This window comes from Ustilago hordei, assembly GCF_900519145.1.
Source record: "Ustilago hordei strain Uho2 genome assembly, contig: UHO2_contig_18, whole genome shotgun sequence".
NCBI lineage: Eukaryota > Fungi > Basidiomycota > Ustilaginomycetes > Ustilaginales > Ustilaginaceae > Ustilago > Ustilago hordei.
In genome coordinates, this window is record NW_024545264.1 from 594,599 (window position 1) to 613,239 (window position 18,641).

General features: G+C 52.4%; 5 protein-coding genes across 5 annotated transcripts; 4 read left to right on the forward strand and 1 right to left on the reverse strand.

Moving 5' to 3' along the window:
- Positions 1-1,308: 1,308 nt before the first annotated feature.
- UHO2_06446 (uncharacterized protein) lies at positions 1,309-4,266 on the forward strand (the record flags this gene model as incomplete). Its single annotated transcript, XM_041556454.1, has 1 exon — positions 1,309-4,266. The coding sequence occupies one exon, from the start codon at positions 1,309-1,311 to the stop codon at positions 4,264-4,266; it is 2,958 nt and encodes a 985-aa protein (XP_041412388.1).
- Positions 4,267-5,437: 1,171 nt separating this feature from the next.
- On the forward strand, positions 5,438-6,418 carry UHO2_06447 (uncharacterized protein; the record flags this gene model as incomplete). The annotated part of the gene is made up of 1 exon (XM_041556455.1): positions 5,438-6,418. One exon carries the CDS (start codon positions 5,438-5,440, stop codon positions 6,416-6,418), a length of 981 nt encoding a protein of 326 aa, XP_041412389.1.
- A 137-nt stretch (positions 6,419-6,555) lies between these two features.
- UHO2_06448 (uncharacterized protein) lies at positions 6,556-8,176 on the reverse strand (the record flags this gene model as incomplete). Its single annotated transcript, XM_041556456.1, has 6 exons — positions 6,556-6,582; positions 6,669-6,749; positions 6,844-6,908; positions 7,019-7,292; positions 7,431-7,498; positions 7,603-8,176. The coding sequence occupies 6 exons, from the start codon at positions 8,174-8,176 to the stop codon at positions 6,556-6,558; spliced, it is 1,089 nt and encodes a 362-aa protein (XP_041412390.1).
- A 1,210-nt stretch (positions 8,177-9,386) lies between these two features.
- Positions 9,387-14,114, forward strand: UHO2_06449 (uncharacterized protein; the record flags this gene model as incomplete). The annotated part of the gene is made up of 1 exon (XM_041556457.1): positions 9,387-14,114. The coding sequence occupies one exon, from the start codon at positions 9,387-9,389 to the stop codon at positions 14,112-14,114; it is 4,728 nt and encodes a 1,575-aa protein (XP_041412391.1).
- Positions 14,115-15,700: 1,586 nt separating this feature from the next.
- UHO2_06450 (uncharacterized protein) lies at positions 15,701-17,880 on the forward strand (the record flags this gene model as incomplete). Its single annotated transcript, XM_041556458.1, has 3 exons — positions 15,701-16,047; positions 16,227-17,457; positions 17,611-17,880. The coding sequence occupies 3 exons, from the start codon at positions 15,701-15,703 to the stop codon at positions 17,878-17,880; spliced, it is 1,848 nt and encodes a 615-aa protein (XP_041412392.1).
- Positions 17,881-18,641: the final 761 nt, after the last annotated feature.

The following is an 18,641-nucleotide window of genomic DNA, read 5'->3' on the forward strand; positions in this document are numbered from 1 at the left end:
AGCGCTCGGATACACCGGTAACAACATATACTGACACAAACTGGGCATCTGACCCCACAAATGGACAAAGGAGTACTTCAGGGTTGATAACATATGTATATGGATGTCCAGTAAGCTGGAGGTCTCACATTCAAAAGTGTGTGGCACTATTGGCAGTTGAAGCTGAGTTCGTCACTGCTTCCGAGGCAGTGAGAGAAGCATTGTTCTTTTCATACCTGCTCTGGGATTTGGAGATCATGAATGTTCGGCCCATACTATACACAGATAGCCAGGGGTGCATGCAGGTGAGTAAGGATCCAGCCAAACATTGGAAGTTAAAGCACATCGACACATGGTATCACTTCATCTGCGATCATGTGCAAGAGGGCAATGTGGTAATCAAACATATTGGAACAGCAAACAACGTTGCAGACATCTTGACAAAACCTTTACAGGGTCTCAACACCTCACGATTAGCTAGGATGATAGGGCTGGAGATCCTGCCGAAAGGGGGAGTTGAAGATGTGTCAGCATCTCAAGCAAGATGCATGTGTTACAGCCAAGACACCGAGACACGGGAGGCTCAATTAAGTGAGAAGCACAATGAGGTACATGATTGTTGTCATGGCGACAGCACAGTGGCACTCAGTATCATAGCAACACAGGAGTATGAATGAAGTGACACGTCCTGTCTCGGATAGGACCAGAGTGGCGAATGGAGTATATATATGTGTTTGTCATTTAGTTTCACACTATGAAAACTAAGCATTACATAGAACACATGGCTGTGGTAAAGGGAGTCTGATCGTGACCCCGATATCGCCGAGTATTAATTGTTATCTTCAATTACCGTGCAGTCGTAAGAAGGCGCCGGTTTTTTTTTTTTTATTTTTTTTTTATTTTATTTTTTTTTTCCGCTGCCAAAACTGGCTGTATGCACGCAGGCAGTCATGACTGCAAAAGTGACCGAAGCATCTCTTACGGATCCTGCACTTTGTCGGAAGAGCCGTTGCTATCGTGACTGAGCCATTGTCGGCACCTTCCGAACCGAACATCACACTCAAACATCACACCTTGCTCAGCCATCGATTACTGGCGAAATCGCTGTGACAAAACGGTGTTCGCGTTCATATTCAGCCGCTTCTCAGCTTTTCTCGCCGTTCGGACGTGCCGACATTGGCGACAAACATCATCTCGACTAATTTGAGTTTCGACTGCAAAGCTGAGCAAACGAGCCTCATTGCATTCATGATCAACTCCTCATAGCTCCAAGTTGCACTCCACGTCGTTGCTGGTCGAGCTGCCTTCGGCTATCTGGCTTTCGACACGATGGCGAGGGCCGCTGGCCTGTTGGCCTCGCTTTTCGCCGGCTCATCTCCCAGCTCCGACTCGGATTCGTCTTCATCCGCATCCAAGGCGAATGTGAGCAATCAGCCACCGCAGCTGCAACAGGATGGCGATGAGCATCAAGCTGCCAAGCACAGCCGTACTCCCAGCGACGAGACAGAGCAGCACAGCGGATCGTCGTCGGATCAGGACGTAGTCATGCTCCAAGTCACTCCTGCTGCTTCAGCGCCCATCGCATTGGGTCAGATGAGCTCAAAGGATGCTCAAGAGGTTGCAGACGTCGATATGGAGCTCTCATCGCCTCCCAGCTCTCCTCCGCCTTCCGCACCTCCTACACCTCAGTCCACTACGAGACAACTACCTGGTCCGCAGTCAGCAGAGTTGGAGCCATCCTCTTCGGGTCCTGGAAGAGCCTTGTCCTCCCATTCTCCACTCTCGACACCCACATTCCAGGCTGGACCATCGGCCGGCCGCGCAGCCCCGACATCGACACCGACTGTCCAACGCACCTCTCGTCGACGAATGATGCCCGCGCGTCTGTCACAGGTCTCTTCTCTTCTTGCTGGCTCGATGCTTGAAGAGGAGCTACTCTTGATCGATCAAGCTTCATCACCCTCTTCTTCCTCCTTTCCACAAGCCGTGACAGCCGAAAGCAGCAACTCCAATGGGGCAAGCTCATCGCTCGCAGTAGCGAGACGTGCCTCAGATACATCTCAAGTCAGATCCACATCCAACCGCATCTTCACCACCTCTTCCATCATCCTCCTCACTTCCGATAACAAACTTCTCTCCCGTGCTATCTTTCCGCATGCCTCGGCCTCAGCCGACAACATTCCTGCCACCCATGTTCACATCAAGGCTGAAAAAGAGGACAGCCAGCTATCAATCCCCACGACAGCAGCGACGCCATCGTTAAAGGCAGTCGAGACAACCGGCTTTATCAGACCGTCAGCTCCCTCGAGCTCATCAGTCATCTCGACACTTGCTATCAAACGGCAACAGCTCATCGAAACTCCAGACTTCAAGCCACGCGACGATACCCTCTACATGCCCAAAACGCGTGGTCTTCGATCCGAAGCTGCTGAGGATACTTCCGATGCTGCTTACCAGCGCAGACATCGCAAGCCAGAGTCTGCCGAAAAGCGTCAGAGAAAGGCCGAGGTCGACCGCCTTTCTCGCGACCGACAAAAGCTGCTTTCACGCATCGAGCAACTCAAGATCGCCGAGGCACGCATGCTCCAGCCCATCGTAGTGGCTCGCGATCAGGTCAGAGCAGAAGCAGCAGCAAGCAACGCTGACAAAGATCACCAACCAGAAGCGCCACTCAAGCCTCTGCATGAACGCATCGAAGATGTCCGAAAGGAGTTGTTGGCTGATGCCTACGAGACTTTGAAGCGGTACGATCTTCTGCTGTCCACTTCAAACGATGCCAAGCCTGCATCACCTGGGCCGTCCGCACCGCCCAACAAGGCCGACGCAACAGCGGACAAAGTTAGCACTGCTGCTGCTGATGACATGAGCACACGTAGTCAGTCGCCTAGACTCAAGATTCGTATCAAAGGTGGTCGCGCTACTTGGGAGACGGCAGAGAGCGCAAGCCCGACAGCCCCCAAGCAATCTCCAACCTCTGTCGATAGAAGCGATACAACGCCGAGGCATAGCTCACGTCAGCCAAAGCACAGAGTTGAGACCCTTCCTACTCCTCTCACTGCTGCTGCAGTCGAGGCCGTCGAAGAAGGTCGTCGCAAGCGGCGCATATCGTCAGGTGCTCAAGCTCAAGAGACAAGTCCGAGTCAGAAGAGGGACGTCATCGCGACAACAACAAAAGCTAGGGCAGCAATGGATGCCGTCTCGCCAGAAAGGCGAGCGCGCAGGCGTGGCAGTCCAGAGGTCGGTGGTATCTACAAGGGCAAATCCACATCCAAGGAGGACGCCGAAGCATCAGCTGAGAGATCCAACGGGCGACCAAAACGTGCTGCTGCAGCCGCAGCTGCTGTTGCATCCGCTCGTCAGCGCCAGTACGCTGACCGTTCCTTCTCCGATTTTGACGATGAAGATGACGATGAGGAAGTCGTGTCTGCACTAGACGATGCCAGTGCGCCGTCGTCTCCCCCGAAGCAACGCTCGCCACGTCACAGCCTTCGCCAGTCTCCTGTCAAGACTCGTGACCACCGATCTCCCTCTGCAGTATCGACGTCTTCGGCTGTGTCTTCCATGGTCTCTTCGATCGGTTACATGTATCCTACGGTCGCAGATACGGGCTCGCTCAAAGTATCGCAATCCTTGGCCGAGATCCAAGCCACCGATGCAGAGGCGACTTGTTCCAGTCCTCTTCCTGAAACAGACGGACGTGATGGAGCGAGGAAGAAGCTCAAAGTCGTCCTGTCCAGGTCACCCTCCGAGACTGGACTGGATGGCGAGACGCAAAGGGCTCTGACGGAAGCATTGGACTCGGACGCGGAAGAGCGAGACTCGAAGCGTGAAAAAGGACGAGGGTTTGGCGGAGCGCTCACTGAGAGCGAAGCTGAAAGTATTTTAGCAGCTTTTCTTGGTACAACGCCACTCGGGAAGAGCACAAAGCTAGCAGCGGCTGCAAAGCCGAAAGAGGATAGGAAAGTTTCCGCTGGAGCGACAGCTGCAAGTACGTCTCCAGCCGCGACAGCGTCTGCTTCCACTGCAGCACCGATGACAACGGCAACACCTTCAAAAACATCAGCCTCTCTGGCATCCGCGTCAGCATCGCAACAAACATCAACACTTAACAAGCGCCGTTCTTCTCGACGTGACACAACACAGTCATTTGGCGAAAAGTTGCCTGATCTTCTCACTAGGACAGCACCCTTCGATTTCACCGTCATGGGCTACCTTCGTTCCATTGATCGGCCTGGGAGATCCGGCCAGCCCGAAAGGAAGCATGACGCCGAAGAAGATGAAGCATGAATCGAGCTTTTTTGTATAATTTCGGAACCGGACACCATCTACGCTTTCCGATGGAATCCTGATTGTGCTGTAAGGTATGTCGAGTAACCGAATCCTTGCAACTCCTCTTTAGCATGAATTTTCTACGGAGCACCGCAGCGCTGCCGGCTGTCAAAACGAACCTAAATTGATCCTCAGGTATCGCTAACGTATCAAACGATGACGCCGCCTTTTACCGAAACCGGCAAGCAGAACTACAGATCCCGTTCCGTTGGAGACTTGTGTAGATCATTTGTTGCTTCCATAGGTATCATAGATCCATTTCGGAACATGGTGTTCGCGAGAGCTAGAAGGCGACCTCTGGGTCTGGCGCTTGTGCCGACCGCTGTAAAGACGAACTTCCCTCGTAGCTCCTCATCGCATCTCTGGGGACAGTGGACAGAATCATAGCATACCTCTAATCAATCAAATTCAAGCATCACCTATTACCGTCAAATTTGTTTGCTGTCTCTCGCCCGTAGCGAGTCGCTCGGGCTTGAGAATTGGGACTCGTTAACGTCAATCTCGCGTTTAAGCGGACGATCAAAGTGGCTACTACAAGGTCAAGGAGCAGGTTAACTTCTGCGACACTTTGACCACCTCGTTTTCCATAACGTCTCTGGCACGGTACGCAGCTCGAATGGCATCAATCTGAACTGCTCGGCGGCTGCAACTTGTCACCGCATCTCTTTCAGCTCGGCGGCTGCGACTTGTCACCGCATCTCTTTCAGCTCGGTAGACCTGACGTCAACTATGAACAACTACGTCGTTGGTCAACGCCATCAACGTGACCAGTGTCAGTAACTCCACCATCACGGCCTGACTGCCGAAAGGCCGCTTTTAGTGATACTCGGCGATTGGTAGAGATTCATTCTATGCAGTCGTATCCACTCGAAAGGACGGAGCTATAGAGAGCAGGTCTTTTTATGGGGGTTGGTTGTTGAATAAAATGCGATGTAACATCGAAGTGTCACGTGACGAGCAAAAAAAAACAAAAAAAACAACATCTCGGCAAAAGCCGCTTTGGTGAACAGGATCTTCTTGATTCTTGCTGATCCAACCTGGATCGTTCCTCTTGACTCCGACGTCATCTCTTTACTTTCCTTCTTTGACCACAAAACTTCTTTCAACATCACAGAATCTGGCGATCGCGATGAGTGCTTCGATTCCGAGGCTCACCGCTTCCGTACGCGCCTCCGCCCGAGGCTTTGCTTCGACGGCCAACCAGCTTGCAGAGGGAGCTTCTAGCGCACCGGCACCTCGACCACGCTCCAGCAGTATCAACCAGTCCAAACGGCCTTCCAACTCTGGCAGCCGGGTTTCAGAACGTTTGCGAGCAGGACAATGGAACCGCAGCCCATCCCAGCCCAGTGGACAGAACACGGGCAACCGAAATGCAGGCGGTGAACGACGCAACAAGCGATTGTCTTCGGTGTTTGACGATTCTTCAGCATCTCTTCAATCGCCTTTCTCTAGGGGCACACGTGTCAAGAGCTTCGGCAAAGGAGCACGAAAAGTGCCAGCACCGATGCCAAGCACAGACTGGAACAGCCCCTTCTTTTCCAAGCCTGGCTTTGAGCGTCTTGTAGCTCAGGCTCCGCGACCTTCTTCGATCTTTGCACCGGATCTCGCTTTAGTTGCACCTTCAACACAATCATCTGGTGGCAAAGGCAAGGGCAAGACTGCTGCGCCGACCAAAGTCGCACACGCCAAACTCAACCTTCCCGGCATCAAGACTGCAGTCAACGCTCTCAAGCTTCACATTCGAGCAGGAGGACGAAACATCTTGGGACCAACCAATAACCCCACCGCTGTAGCAGTCGGCCACACCTCGCAGAACCAAGTCGCACTCCTGCGATCATCAGAATTGGAAGGTAGCGACAACAAGCCGTTGGCAGCAGAGTTGAAGGCAGCCAGGATCACATTGCAGAACGAACAGATCGGCGGCTCGTACGAACGATTTGAACCAGAGTCGGTGCTCAAGGCCGCCGGTGTCTCGCCCAACACAAAAGGAGCTTCGACACAGACAAAGGCTGTACAGGATGCAGCACAAGCGCTTGCAGTCAACCCGGACCTGGCACCAGAAGGCAAGGACTTTGTGGCAAAGATGATTGCCGAGCGGCTTGGCGCTTAGATCCTCACCTCTCTCTCTCTCTCCCTTATTCACACGTGCAATCTCACTCGATCATCGCATCAGATTGACTGTGCCGCGAGCAAACATGGTCTAAAGCGTTTGAACGAAAGAAGAGTCTTTTATTGCCTCGGATGTTTCTATAATGGTCCTTGGATGTCGCAGTACTGAATTCAAGTATCAAGATGAAGGGTGTAAGGATCAGGTCAGCAAGTTCTGCATGGAGGAGATGCGTCAGACTGAGTTGACTTACGATCGGAACATGATCGCTGGCGCCAAAGCACTCGTGTCGGATCTCGCATTCGAGTGCTTTGCTTGCGATGCGTTCGGAAAGCTGAAGGTAGAAACACGAAGAGACAGTGAGAATTAGACATCCAAATCCGACGGACCGGGCGCGGGCGGGGATGGGCATGAGAGAGAAGACTTACAATGAAAGAGTCAAGACGCCAGCCAATACCCTTTGCCCTGCAGAAACCTCGCCAGCCGTAGAAAGCTGAGACAGACACAACCACAACAAGGTGTAAGGTGTCAGAATTGTCTGATGTCCGTGAGAGCGTGGAGCGACCTCGGCTGGTGCGGGAGAAAGACGGGGTGAGTACTCACTGTAATGACCGACAGCATCCGGATGTTTCTGCCTCCATACATCAACGAGTGGCTTTGATGTTGGTGTTGCGGTGCCTTGGATTAGCTCGCGGTGCGCATCGCATTCAATGGCTGTGTAGCCTGGAGTCTTATTCCACTTCTTGGACGCTCCTGCCAAGTCACGCTCGTCTTGGACGACGTTGAAGTCACCACACCAGATGACAGGCTTCTTGGAATCAAGCCATGCGAGATAGGTAGCGAACGCAGTGTTCCATGCTTGCTTTGTCGCCATGGTCTTTGTCGATCAAAACACCATCACCATCAAGTCATGAAGAGGTAGTTGTTGGTCAGTATGTCGTTGCTTGTGCTGAGCGATCAACAAGGTGACGGGTTAGGTGAACGAAGTGGTGAAAGGGACGGGGATGAGACTCACCTTGAGGCCTTCGCCTGCGTTTACGGCGTAAGTGCCAACGAGGAAGGTATTCTCGAACTCGAGCGTGACTGTTTTAAGATCCAGATGTCAGCATGCGTCATGATCCTTCGGCTTGGCCGCTGAGAGAGGAAATGTAGAGAGAAAATGTAGAGAGGAAAGGGAATCGACTCACCTATGCGACCTTTCGTGTCCTGATATTTGAGGCCCGGTAGACCATAGACAGCCTTGATAGGCTCGATTTTTGAGAGGATCGCCAATCCGGTATAACCCTTTTTCTTGCCTATGCCCCAGTATTGATGCTTGTAGATCTTTGTCAGGCCGGGATGCATGGGGACGTCATTGACCTTGGTCTCTGAGAGGACAATGATGTCTGCATCCTCTGCTTCAATGTAGCGCATCATTCCCTTGGGCTCGCTCGACTTGAGGCTGGTGATGTTCCAGCATGTGACGCGGACGGCTCCAGGTGATGTAGGGCGTGGATACGATAATGTAGCAGGCATCTTTATGTTCTTTGGCAAGCTCGGATCAGCCGTTGTGTCTTCTGACTTTGGTGCGCTTGGCGAGTCCGAGTCTGCGACAGCCTTCTTGCGTGACTTTCTGGCTCCATTCTTCTGTGCAACCGATGATGCTGAATCCGTGGCTTTTCGTTTTGGTTTCGCTGGTGACGGAGAGGCAGATGCTACTTTGGCCACCTCTTGGCTTGCTGCAAATGTCGCTGTGCGACTCGAAGAGCGTCGTGTGGCCATTCTGAGGTGAGATTCGTTCACCGAAGGTAGAAACTGGAAGCGAGTGTTGGGCAGGACGAGATCTGGGAGACAAGAGCCGAGCAAGGTCGTTCGCAATCGTCCGAAGCAGCGTAGCATGCCAGTGACACGGTCTAGAGGTGGAAGGCGAATGCAATGAGAATGCTACATCAAAGCCTATCACAGACAAGGTACACGATGTTCGTGCACATATGAACGGCCGGTCCAATTCTTCTTGCTTGCTCACTTGAAGCACAAGAGAGGTTTCGGTTACTTACCTACGACGAACTTGTAAGCGAGTAGGTCGGAGAGGTGGAGATGGTGGTGGTTCAGAAGCAACAACAATCTCAACCACCAACTCGGCTTTGGGACTGGGCAATTTGAAATAACAAAAACTATCCACGTGATGCGTCGGTGCGATTAATAAGCATGAGCTCATCAACCTGCGGTATTCGGAACCGGCTGATACAGTGAGATCCGTGAGCTGGCGGATGGAAGTCACTCGTCGTCGCAATCAGGCACGGGCCGGTAACGTTAAGGTTCACCGTCTCGGCTGGCCCAGTTCTCACTATACTTTTACACTCCACTCATCATTAGTAAGCAAAGATATGTTAGATTCCTTTCAAAAACATGCCAACGCCCAACTCCTCGGTCTTTGAGGTCCTTGCCGAGGCCGAGTCCCGGCGTGCGTGCGGCTACCGAAACCTCACTATTATTTTCTGATCGTGTCGCGTTGAGCCGTCTGCTGCCACCTTTTTTTTTTTTTTTTTTTTTTTTTTTTTTTTTTTTCTTCTTTTTTTTTTTCCCCCCCCCCCTTTTTCTTGTGTGGAGGCTTTAGGCACGTGACTTGACGCGGCAAAAGCAACACCCGCGAAGCAACACAAACACACCGAAACCAACACTCTTGTGCAGCAAACACAGAAAAGCACATCAGCGCGAAAGTGATGCTGAGTCGAGCTCGAGGCCTTGCTCGTTGCACCCCTTTGCTCTTGTCGCCATCGCCTATCGACAAAGCAGACCTCCTCAAGATCTATCCATCCGCCGTTCTGCAGCATTGCCCTCCACCTTCTCCATACACTCCTCGACTAGAAAAGCTGCCAATAGGTCCAACTCGCCAGCGCATACCCATCCAACGGCAACAGCGGCGACAAGCAAATACACTCGTCCTCATTCACGTGCACCGTCTTTCCTCATGTTTGGAGCGTCTTCCAGCATGGGGCCTCCCGCCGTCACCCCTCGCAAGGCGCCTACTACACCTTCCAGGGACCATGCTTTTGTATTTGGCGTCACACCACACAAGACTCCGCTTCGCACACCAGGAGGTTCCAAAATAGAGCAGACCTCCTCGACACCCATCATCGACTTTAACGCAATCGAATCACAGAAGGAAAACGTACAGCCTCTCGCAAAGGGCAGATCTGCACACGCTCTCTCCAACACACTCAACATGCAGCACAAGCAGAGACAGACATTGCTCGCGCAACAACGCGCCGAACACGAAGCGCTCGTAACCTCCGAGGACAACGCCGACTCAGACGACCCTCTAGAAGCTTGGACAAAGTACGTCAAATGGTGCATCGACAACTATCCATCCGGTCAAACGCACGAGTCAGGCCTTATTCCGCTTCTCGAGCGAGCAACACGTCACTTCAAAGACTCGGAGCAGTACACCCACGACCCACGATACCTTCGACTCTGGATCCTCTACGCAAGAAATGTCGAGTGTGCTCGTGATGTCTACAACTTTTTGCTCGCCAACGAGATCGGCACCAAACTCGCCAGTCTCTACGAAGAGCTCGCTGTCGTCCTCGAAGGACAGCGAATGTACGAGGAAGCCGATGCCATGTACAAGCTCGGCATCGCTCGCAGAGCCAATCCTATCGACCGTATCAAACGTCGCTACGAAGAGTACAAATCCCGGATCATTCTCGGACATCAAGCCATGCCTGAATCTTCGGGCTCCTCCTCATCAGGTCTTGCGACCAACTACGCCGACGCTCTCAAAGCTGCCATGGTCACTGCTGGTCGAAGCATGCTCGGCGAAAAGCAACCATCCACAGGTCCCGCTCGTAGTCATTCGGCAAATGTCATGCGAGGAGCAGGTGCCACCGTCGGCGCCATCGGTCTCAGCACGCCAACGCCTTCTCTCAACAACGGCCGCAAGCTCAACGTCTTCCACGACGACGACGACGAGGAGCCATCCTCCCGATCAAAGTCACAGAGCGCTAGCACAAAAGGCTGGGAAGAGATCGGTACCGTCGCATCGCGCAACCAGGAAAACATGCAGGCAGATCGCTTATCCGGCCTCAAGTCTTTCAAGATTGGCGCTTCCGGTGGCGTGTCCAAGAAGCCCGGTTCGGGTCTAGCCGTCTTCAAGGACTCGGATGATGACGACGATGATGAAGCTGACGATGTTGCAGCCACCCCAAAGCCTGCCGGCGTTCTCACTCCTAAGGACCATTTCGGCAAACACGCTGCTGGTCTGGGTCGCAAGCCGCAATCCAGCGAGACCGATCTCTTACGCAGCAACCCCTTTGCCTACTGGGACAAGGACGCAAAGCTCGTACCTGACCCTGCTAGCTTGCGTCCTGTCGCTCCAGAGTCACACTCCTCACGCAAAGTCTCGAGCTCTAGCACGGGATCCAGTGGCGAGAGCCATCGTACAAAGACTACGGTCTCCCGTTCCGTCCAGCCTCTCGCATCCTCAAGCGCTTCCGGTTCTCAAGCTGCTGCCGCCACCGCATCAACAAATGGCAAGCGAGAGAAGCACGCTGCTCCAGTCGTCAAAATGTATCCTTCTTTTCGGTCCAAGTCGCAAAAAGCCTTTTACAAGCAGCACGGATGGCAGTGCGAGTTGACATTAGAAGAGCTCATGGCAAGAAAGCGGGGCTTTGCTTCTGTCATGGAAGGATGGGAAGATGTTGCCGACTCCAGCAAGGCTCTCTCGGATCCTTGGTCCTATCTCGATCAACTGGCCGGACGCTGGCTTCCTGAGGATCGCCCTCCCACCAAAGCTCCATCTGCCGCTCCAGCCGAGACTGAAACAAAGGATGACTTCGCCGTCGAACCCACAGAGACGGTCCATATCGATCAGACTACTGGCATGTTCCCATCCAGGGACGTCTTTGACCCGGACAACTCAGTCGCAAATGCTGTCGCACTCAACCTGCGGCCCAGTCTCAAGAAGAAGAAGAAGCGTGAGGGTGAGAACACCACCAAGGTCAGGATGAGCCCCACACTTGTCACCAAAGCTACGCTGCTAGAGGTCGAGAACATGTTCAATGGCGACAGCGAATCGGACGAAGAGAGCAGCGAGGATGAGGACGACGATGATGAGGAAGACGACGATGAGTACATTGCGCCTCTTGCGAGTGTCTCGCGACCTAGCATGCGTCAGATCAGCCTCGGCTCTGCCGCCCATGTGCCACCGACCCCGACACCGTTGTCTAGGTCTAATCACCTCCCCAAGTTTGCCGTCCAGAACGACGAGAATGCTGGTGTTTCAGCAACCCCTCTCAGGACGCTCGCAAGTCAGGCACCAAGACTTGGCTTGGGTGGTGCTAACCCTATGCGCACGCCATTATCATCCAAGTCGACGCTCGCCACACTCGGTTCCAAGCCCATCTTCCGTGAAGAGGACGAGGACGATGAGGAACAGGAGGATTCGCCAGCCCAGGCTGAACAGGAGCACGCGAACCAGGCGGAAGCCATCACCGAGACAGCCTCGCCCGAAAGACCATCTGGTCTTCCGTCCGAAGATGCTGTCACAGTTGCACCTGTACCTGTGCCAGCAACGCCTATGCCCTCCAACAGGCAATCAGCCAGTCGGCGCTGGATCGAGCCTATGGCAGAAGAAGAAGAGGAGGAAGAGGAAGAGGAAGAGGAAGAGGAAGAGGAAGAGGAAGGATATGTCGTTGATGAGAACGGCGAGCCCATCGAAGGCCATGATCCTGGCTACGAGGGCAACGACCATCTTTTCCGACCTCAATTTCAGCCCCTCACTCCCATCACCGAGGCAACCTACGAGTTCACGCGCTACACCAACGCCCGCACCCCAGGCACAGCGACGCGGTCAGCCATTGGTTCCGCACTCAAGTCTTGGCTCTCCGTCAAAGAGAATCAAGAAGAGGACGATGACAACGACGACCAAGGTGTGGGAAGTGGTGCGGCCGGCGCCATTTTGACTGCCGGCCCCATCGTCAGCCATAATCGGGCTGTTGAACAGGAAGCTGAGCAGGCGGACAACTCGCAGAACCCTTCCGACGAGCGCAGCTTTGCCTCCACTTTTGGAGAGGACGCCAATCGATCCGCCTGGAATGCCGACAATAAAGCTTCCTTCGAGCTCACTAAGGGCCTGACCATCCGTTATGCAGCTTCCGAGAACGATGACGAAGACGAAGGCGAACTTGACGGTGAAGACGGTGAAGGTGAAGGAGAGGATCGCCCTCAACGACGGGAGCTTCATGAGCGTTTTGACAACTCGCTTGTCATTGAGGATCCTTCCGCCGATTCGCAGCGAGAGGCTGAGGCTGAAGCCGAAGTTGTTGTTGTTGTTGATGCAGAGGTTGAAGACTTCAATCCACCCAATCCGTGCTCACCTGTCGACCCCAACGTTCTCAATGCGATCCTCGCAAGACTTGACACACCTGTCGAGTCTACGCCGAGCTTTGTGGGACTCGCCGATGCTTCCTCAGACAATCTTCTCTTGGAGCTGCAGAAGAAGTGCAAGTCCAGCCTTGCGGTCAACCAGATGACGCGCAAGAGTATGGGTGGTACTGTCTTCCAAGGCACGGGCAAGCTTTCCTCACCCTTCAAGGTTGAGATTGGTGGCCATCCTTTCGAGATCCGCGGCAAGCTTGGCGAAGGAGGATACGGTGCTGTGTTCCTAGGCTACGACGTTGACTCTGCCGCCACTAGCCACAACACGCAGGGCGATAACCTCGCCAAGGAAGATGGCGACTCTGACGATTCCGATTCCAATGATGATGATGATGACGAGGACGATGAGTCGGAAAGGCGCAAGCAAGTTGCTATCAAGGTCGAGTCACCAGCCAACCGTTGGGAGTTTCACATCCTCACCCAGCTCCAAGCCCGACTTCCCGATATCCTCCTCCCGTCTATCATCTCAGCGCGTAAGCTCTATTGCTATTCCGACACCTCGTTCCTGCTCCTCGACTTGGGTGAAAAGGGAACGTTGCTCGACGTCATCAATCACTCACCCACTGCAGGCGTTGCCGCAGCAGGCGCCGACACCGGCAGCGGTGGCGCAGGTCTCGAGGAGGTGCTTGCCATGTTCTTCGTTACCGAACTTCTTCGTGTCATTCTCGGCATGCACAAGGCCGGCATCATTCACGGTGATCTCAAGATCGACAACTGTCTTCTCCGCTTGGGAGACGTCTCTCCTGCCAGTGCGTGGTCAAACATCTACGCTCGCGACGGATCTGCTGGCTGGTCATCCAAAGGTCTTGCACTCATCGACTTTGGTCGTGCCATCGACCTGACCGCATACCCCGATCCTTCGCAAGCTTTCATCGCCGACTGGGACACGGACACCAAGGACTGCCTAGAGATGCGACGTGGTGAAAGTTTCACTTTCGAGACCGACTGGTTCGGCATTGCTGCCGTCGCACACTGCCTGCTCTTTGGTCGCTACATGGACACGAAGCAGGAAGGCTCGAAGTACAAGATCGCGGCAAGTATGAAGAGGTACTGGCAGTCTGGGCTATGGAACGAGCTCTTCGACATCTGCCTCAACCCGAAAGTCCGCAATGCAGACGGTGAGATTGAAGAGGCGCTTGACAAGGACGCCGTACTCGCCAAGCTCGACGCCTGCTTGGAGAGGATGCAGACTTGGTTGGAGGGCAACTCGAACAAGGGAGGCAAGAATCTCAAAGGATTGCTCCGCAAGCTTGAGATCTGGGCCATGAAGCAAGGTCATTAGAGGTCAGCGACATTTGATGCAGCGCTTCGCCACATGCATTTACTCACCGACAACTGTGACTGGGTGCATCCGTACCAACTGCCGATGCAACGGCATGGTCGCTTATCTTGTCAATCTAGACCATCGACATATGATGCTTAATTCTTATCTATTCGAACCATCAATTCATACCATAACAAAAACAATAGGAGAGCATAAAGGAGTTTAGGATTGCGGGATGAGCGTGAGTGTGCTCACAGTGAAATCACATGACCGCGTACTCATGCTCTAACACGACAGCAAACTTCGCTCAGCGTCGCCACCCGTCAGCTCCCACCAATGCTCGTCATCACCCACCAACGACTTCTATCTCATTTGGCAACAGCATGCCATCATACATGTCACCTCATATATATATGCACAAATCAACTGACAGTAGAGGCATATATACTTCTGATATTGCTTTGTACTTAGTTCCCTCCAAATGCTAACAATTTGCTACTTGCTTTACCACCCCTGATTGTGCATTCCTCAACAGATTAAGAGTCTGAGTGCTCTGCTGTAGGCATATGTCATGGGCCTGAATGCGCAGGAAGCAGGAAGACCCGTTAGTTCATATGATGGGAGCGCAGGAATCAGGGGATCAGGCAGATCATAGGATTTGCAGCAGAGTTCACCGAGATCTGCAGTAGAATCAGCTCTATGACAGATCTCAGTGAAATCTGCATGAGTGTCATTGATATCACAAATCCTGCCAGAATCTGCAGTAAGCATGATTGTGTGGCAGATTCCGTGGAGATCAGTAATAAGGATGTCCTTACGATGATTCACATGCGAGGCAGACCAAGCTCACATACGAGGGGACCAAGCTCTGCTGGGCCGAGGACCAAGCCTTGCCAAGACGGGGACCAAGCTCAGCAACACACAGATGTTTACCACTCAGGAGGCACACAAGATAGGAGTGAAGAGAACCATTGCCGGTCGAAGGAAGAAGAGCTGTGTCAGGGACACCGGCAAGCAGGACAAGAGGACTTGAGGAGGAGGAGCAGTGTGGAAGGAGTCAACACATAGCTCAAAGAAGACAGGAGCGGTAATACAGGGACCCCCTAGCCCTAGCCCTAGCCGGTGTGTCTTGCTTGCGGGCAATGCACAATTGCACTCTGCCAAATTCGAAATTCATGTGACTGCATTGACCTCCAATGCACTCAAAATTTACACTGCTCAAGTGCTGCAATGCAAACAAATTTATTTTCGCTGGAGCAGTGCAAATTGAGCAATGCACAGCTGGAGCAACGCACTCACAGCTGGAGCAACACACATGCTTCTGGAGCAGCGCAATTTGAGCAATGCACAGCTCGAGAGCAATGCAGAGCTCCAGCACAACTCTTGCACTTAAACCCCACAACTACTCAGCCTTCTAAGGGTGTCTGGCCATGGGGCAAATGCATCTTGCGCTCCTCGAAGACAGTCCAATTTAATTTTGAAGACAGTCCATTTCAAAATTCAAGAAAGTCCAATACAAAATTCAAGGCAGTCCAATACAAAATTCAAGATGGTCCACTTCAAAATTCAGGCCTTGGGGCAGATGCATCTTGCCCTCCTGGAAGATGGTCCACTTCAAAATTCAAGATGGTCCATTTCAAAATTCAAGATGGACCATTTCAAAATTCAAGACAGTCCAATACAAAATTCAAGATGGTCCAATTCAAAATTCAAGATGGTCCACTTCAAAATTCAGGCCTTGGGGCAGATGTGTCTTGCCCTCCTGGAAGACGGTCCACTTCAAAATTCAAGATGGTCCATTTCAAAATTCAAGACAGTCCAATACAAAATTCAAGATGGTCCACTTCAAAATTCAGGCCTTGGGGCAGATGTGTCTTGCCCTCCTGGAAGATGGTCCACTTCAAAATTCAAGATGGTCCATTTCAAAGGTCCAATACAAAGTTGATTTTCTGTGTGCACTGAGCTGGGAAGATGGTCCAATACAAAGTTGATTTTCTGTGTGTGCTGAGCTGGGAAGACAGTCAGCTACAGATCAGAGATGGTCAGCTACAGATCAAAGACAGTCCAATTGAAATGGAAGACAGTCAACTACAGTCTGGAAGACAGTCCAATTCTAATTTGATGTTGCAGCAACACAGGAACACAGTCTACCACACACTTGTCAACTACTATTCCAGCCATGCCACCAATCACCTGTCCAGTGTGCAGCTATGCTTATGCTGAAAGCAACATCACCAACCATTTGCATAAGGTGCACAAGGGCATTGCAGTCAGTCAGGATGCTGCAGCTGCTGTTGGACTTGTTGCATGCTTTTGCAGACAGGTGGTCATGAATGTGGCAGCACTATGCAAACACCAAGGCATCTGCAAATGCCAAGGTGAGAACACACAGCAGACTCAGGTGGAACCTATGCCTGCAATTTCAACTCAGCAATCTCATGATGTGGTAAGTCCAGAGCCTGGGCCTGCAGCAGACATGCAGTGTGAATCTTTCCTGGACATGTTGGATCCTGCCATCCTTGCAGAGGAGAATTCAAATTTGAATTCAATTCCAGAGGCTGAGCCTAGCATGGCAGACTCAGAGGAATTGCCTCTAGCACTTGTGGAGGATAACTTGGACTATGTGATGGCCGAGGCACAGGCAGAGGCACAGGCACAGGCATCAGAGCCAGAGGACGTGCAGATGGAAAATCCAACTAATTCTGAACTTGACGTGTCCACTGGTGAAGTGCCTGACCCTTTTCCCATCCTGTCTCTGGACCTGCAAGCACAGGAGGCAGAGGTGGAGGAGCCTTCGGATGCAGAGGAGGAGGGAGAGACATTACCACAGCTGCCAGAACTGGAGCTGGAGCCTGAGCCTGAGCCAGTGCAGCAGCCAACTCCCACACTGGAGCCAAACCTGGACTTGGTGGATGTGCAGGATATGCCAGCAGATGGCATTGTGGTACTGCTGCCTGCAGTGGATGCAGGAGTTCCTGATCCTCAGCCAGTAGTGCCCCTGCCTACAAGACTGCTTGACAATGGCAGGGAGCAGGAGGGTGCATGCTTGCCACCCATTCCACCATTGGCACCCATCACTGATTGGAATGGCTGTGTGGAGTACGATGTAGATTCATTTGCAGTGACCATCTCTCCTGCAGACCTGCTATGCATTTACCCGGCAGGTTGTTACCTGAGTCTCTGTAGTCATGCACCAGATTTCAAGGATCATGCACTGTTCACAGACTGGGTGTACTTTGCAGAGCTCAAGGTGAATTTCCGTTTTGAGCCACAATTCAAGTTGCTGCTCATTGCATGCCTGCAGCAGCCCCCACAGAGGGCCATCCTCATGTCAGAGGTCTTGCACCTGAAACCCAGGTTGGTCTGTTGAGATGCTCAGTGACTATCAAACTGTGCGACAGCTATTGTCTCAGTATCAGGGACTATCAAGTTGTGCAGTGACAGCAGGTGGCGTTCGTTGTATATACTATCGTAGGTTTCAGCTGACCTCTGTGGACACTCCATTCAGGGGTAGCTCGGCATGATCAATATCAATGTTATGATGACACCAAGGTCTGGTGTGAGTGTTGATGATGATGAGGTTGATGGTGTTGGTGATGAGATTGGTGATGTCGATGATAATGAGGTTGATGGTGTTGGTGATAAGGTTGGTGGCATCAACACGAGTGTCCAGTGTGTTGACTTGATGCTTGAAGTGATCCCCGGACCGCAGTGGACTACTGCCTTTGGTTCTATCTTGATCCGGACCGCTAACCTGCTATGGGCGCCTTCGGATGTCAGGTAGTGGTGATACAACACACACACTATGATGAGGAGCAACCTTTGATGGATTGCTGCTATGCTGACTGAAACTAATATATACTTATGCTGAAGTGATAACTAGTTATGGTGAGTAGAGTGGATGAGGATCCACTTGACCTATTGATGATGAGAAAGCATGGTTATATACCTCTTCTCAGCATTGCCAGCGATGCTGCTCCTGCTCTCTCTCCAGAGAGTACCTTCTTCATCGAGTACTGCTCAGGGGCCTCTCCTGCTTGGCACCCCTGTGCCTCTTGAGCTGTGTCGACTCCTTCGACACTGCTCCTCCTCCTCATGACCTGGTGTCGACTCCTTCGACACTGCTCCTTCTCCTTTGATCAGTGACAGTTCCTTTGGCTCTTGTCTCTCGAGCCCCTGAGTGGTAACCATCTGCATGCTCCTTGAGCTTGGTCCTCTTCGTGGCTGTGCCTGCTCCTTGAGCTTGGTCCTCCTCGTGGCTGTGCTTGGCCCTCCTTTGCATGTGAGTCCATAGGAGTCCATGGTCTCCATGGAGACTGCACTACGACCATGCTCTCTACTGATCTCGACTAGATCTTAGGGTTAGGGTTAGGGTTAGGGTTAGGGTTAGGGTTAGGGTTAGGGTTAGGGTTAGGGTTAGGGTTAGGGTTAGGGTTAGGGTTAGGGTTAGGGTTAGGGTTAGGGTTAGGGTTAGGGTTAGGGTTTAGGGTTAGGGTTAGGGTTAGGGTTAGGGTTAGGGTTAGGGTTAGGGTTAGGGTTAGGGTT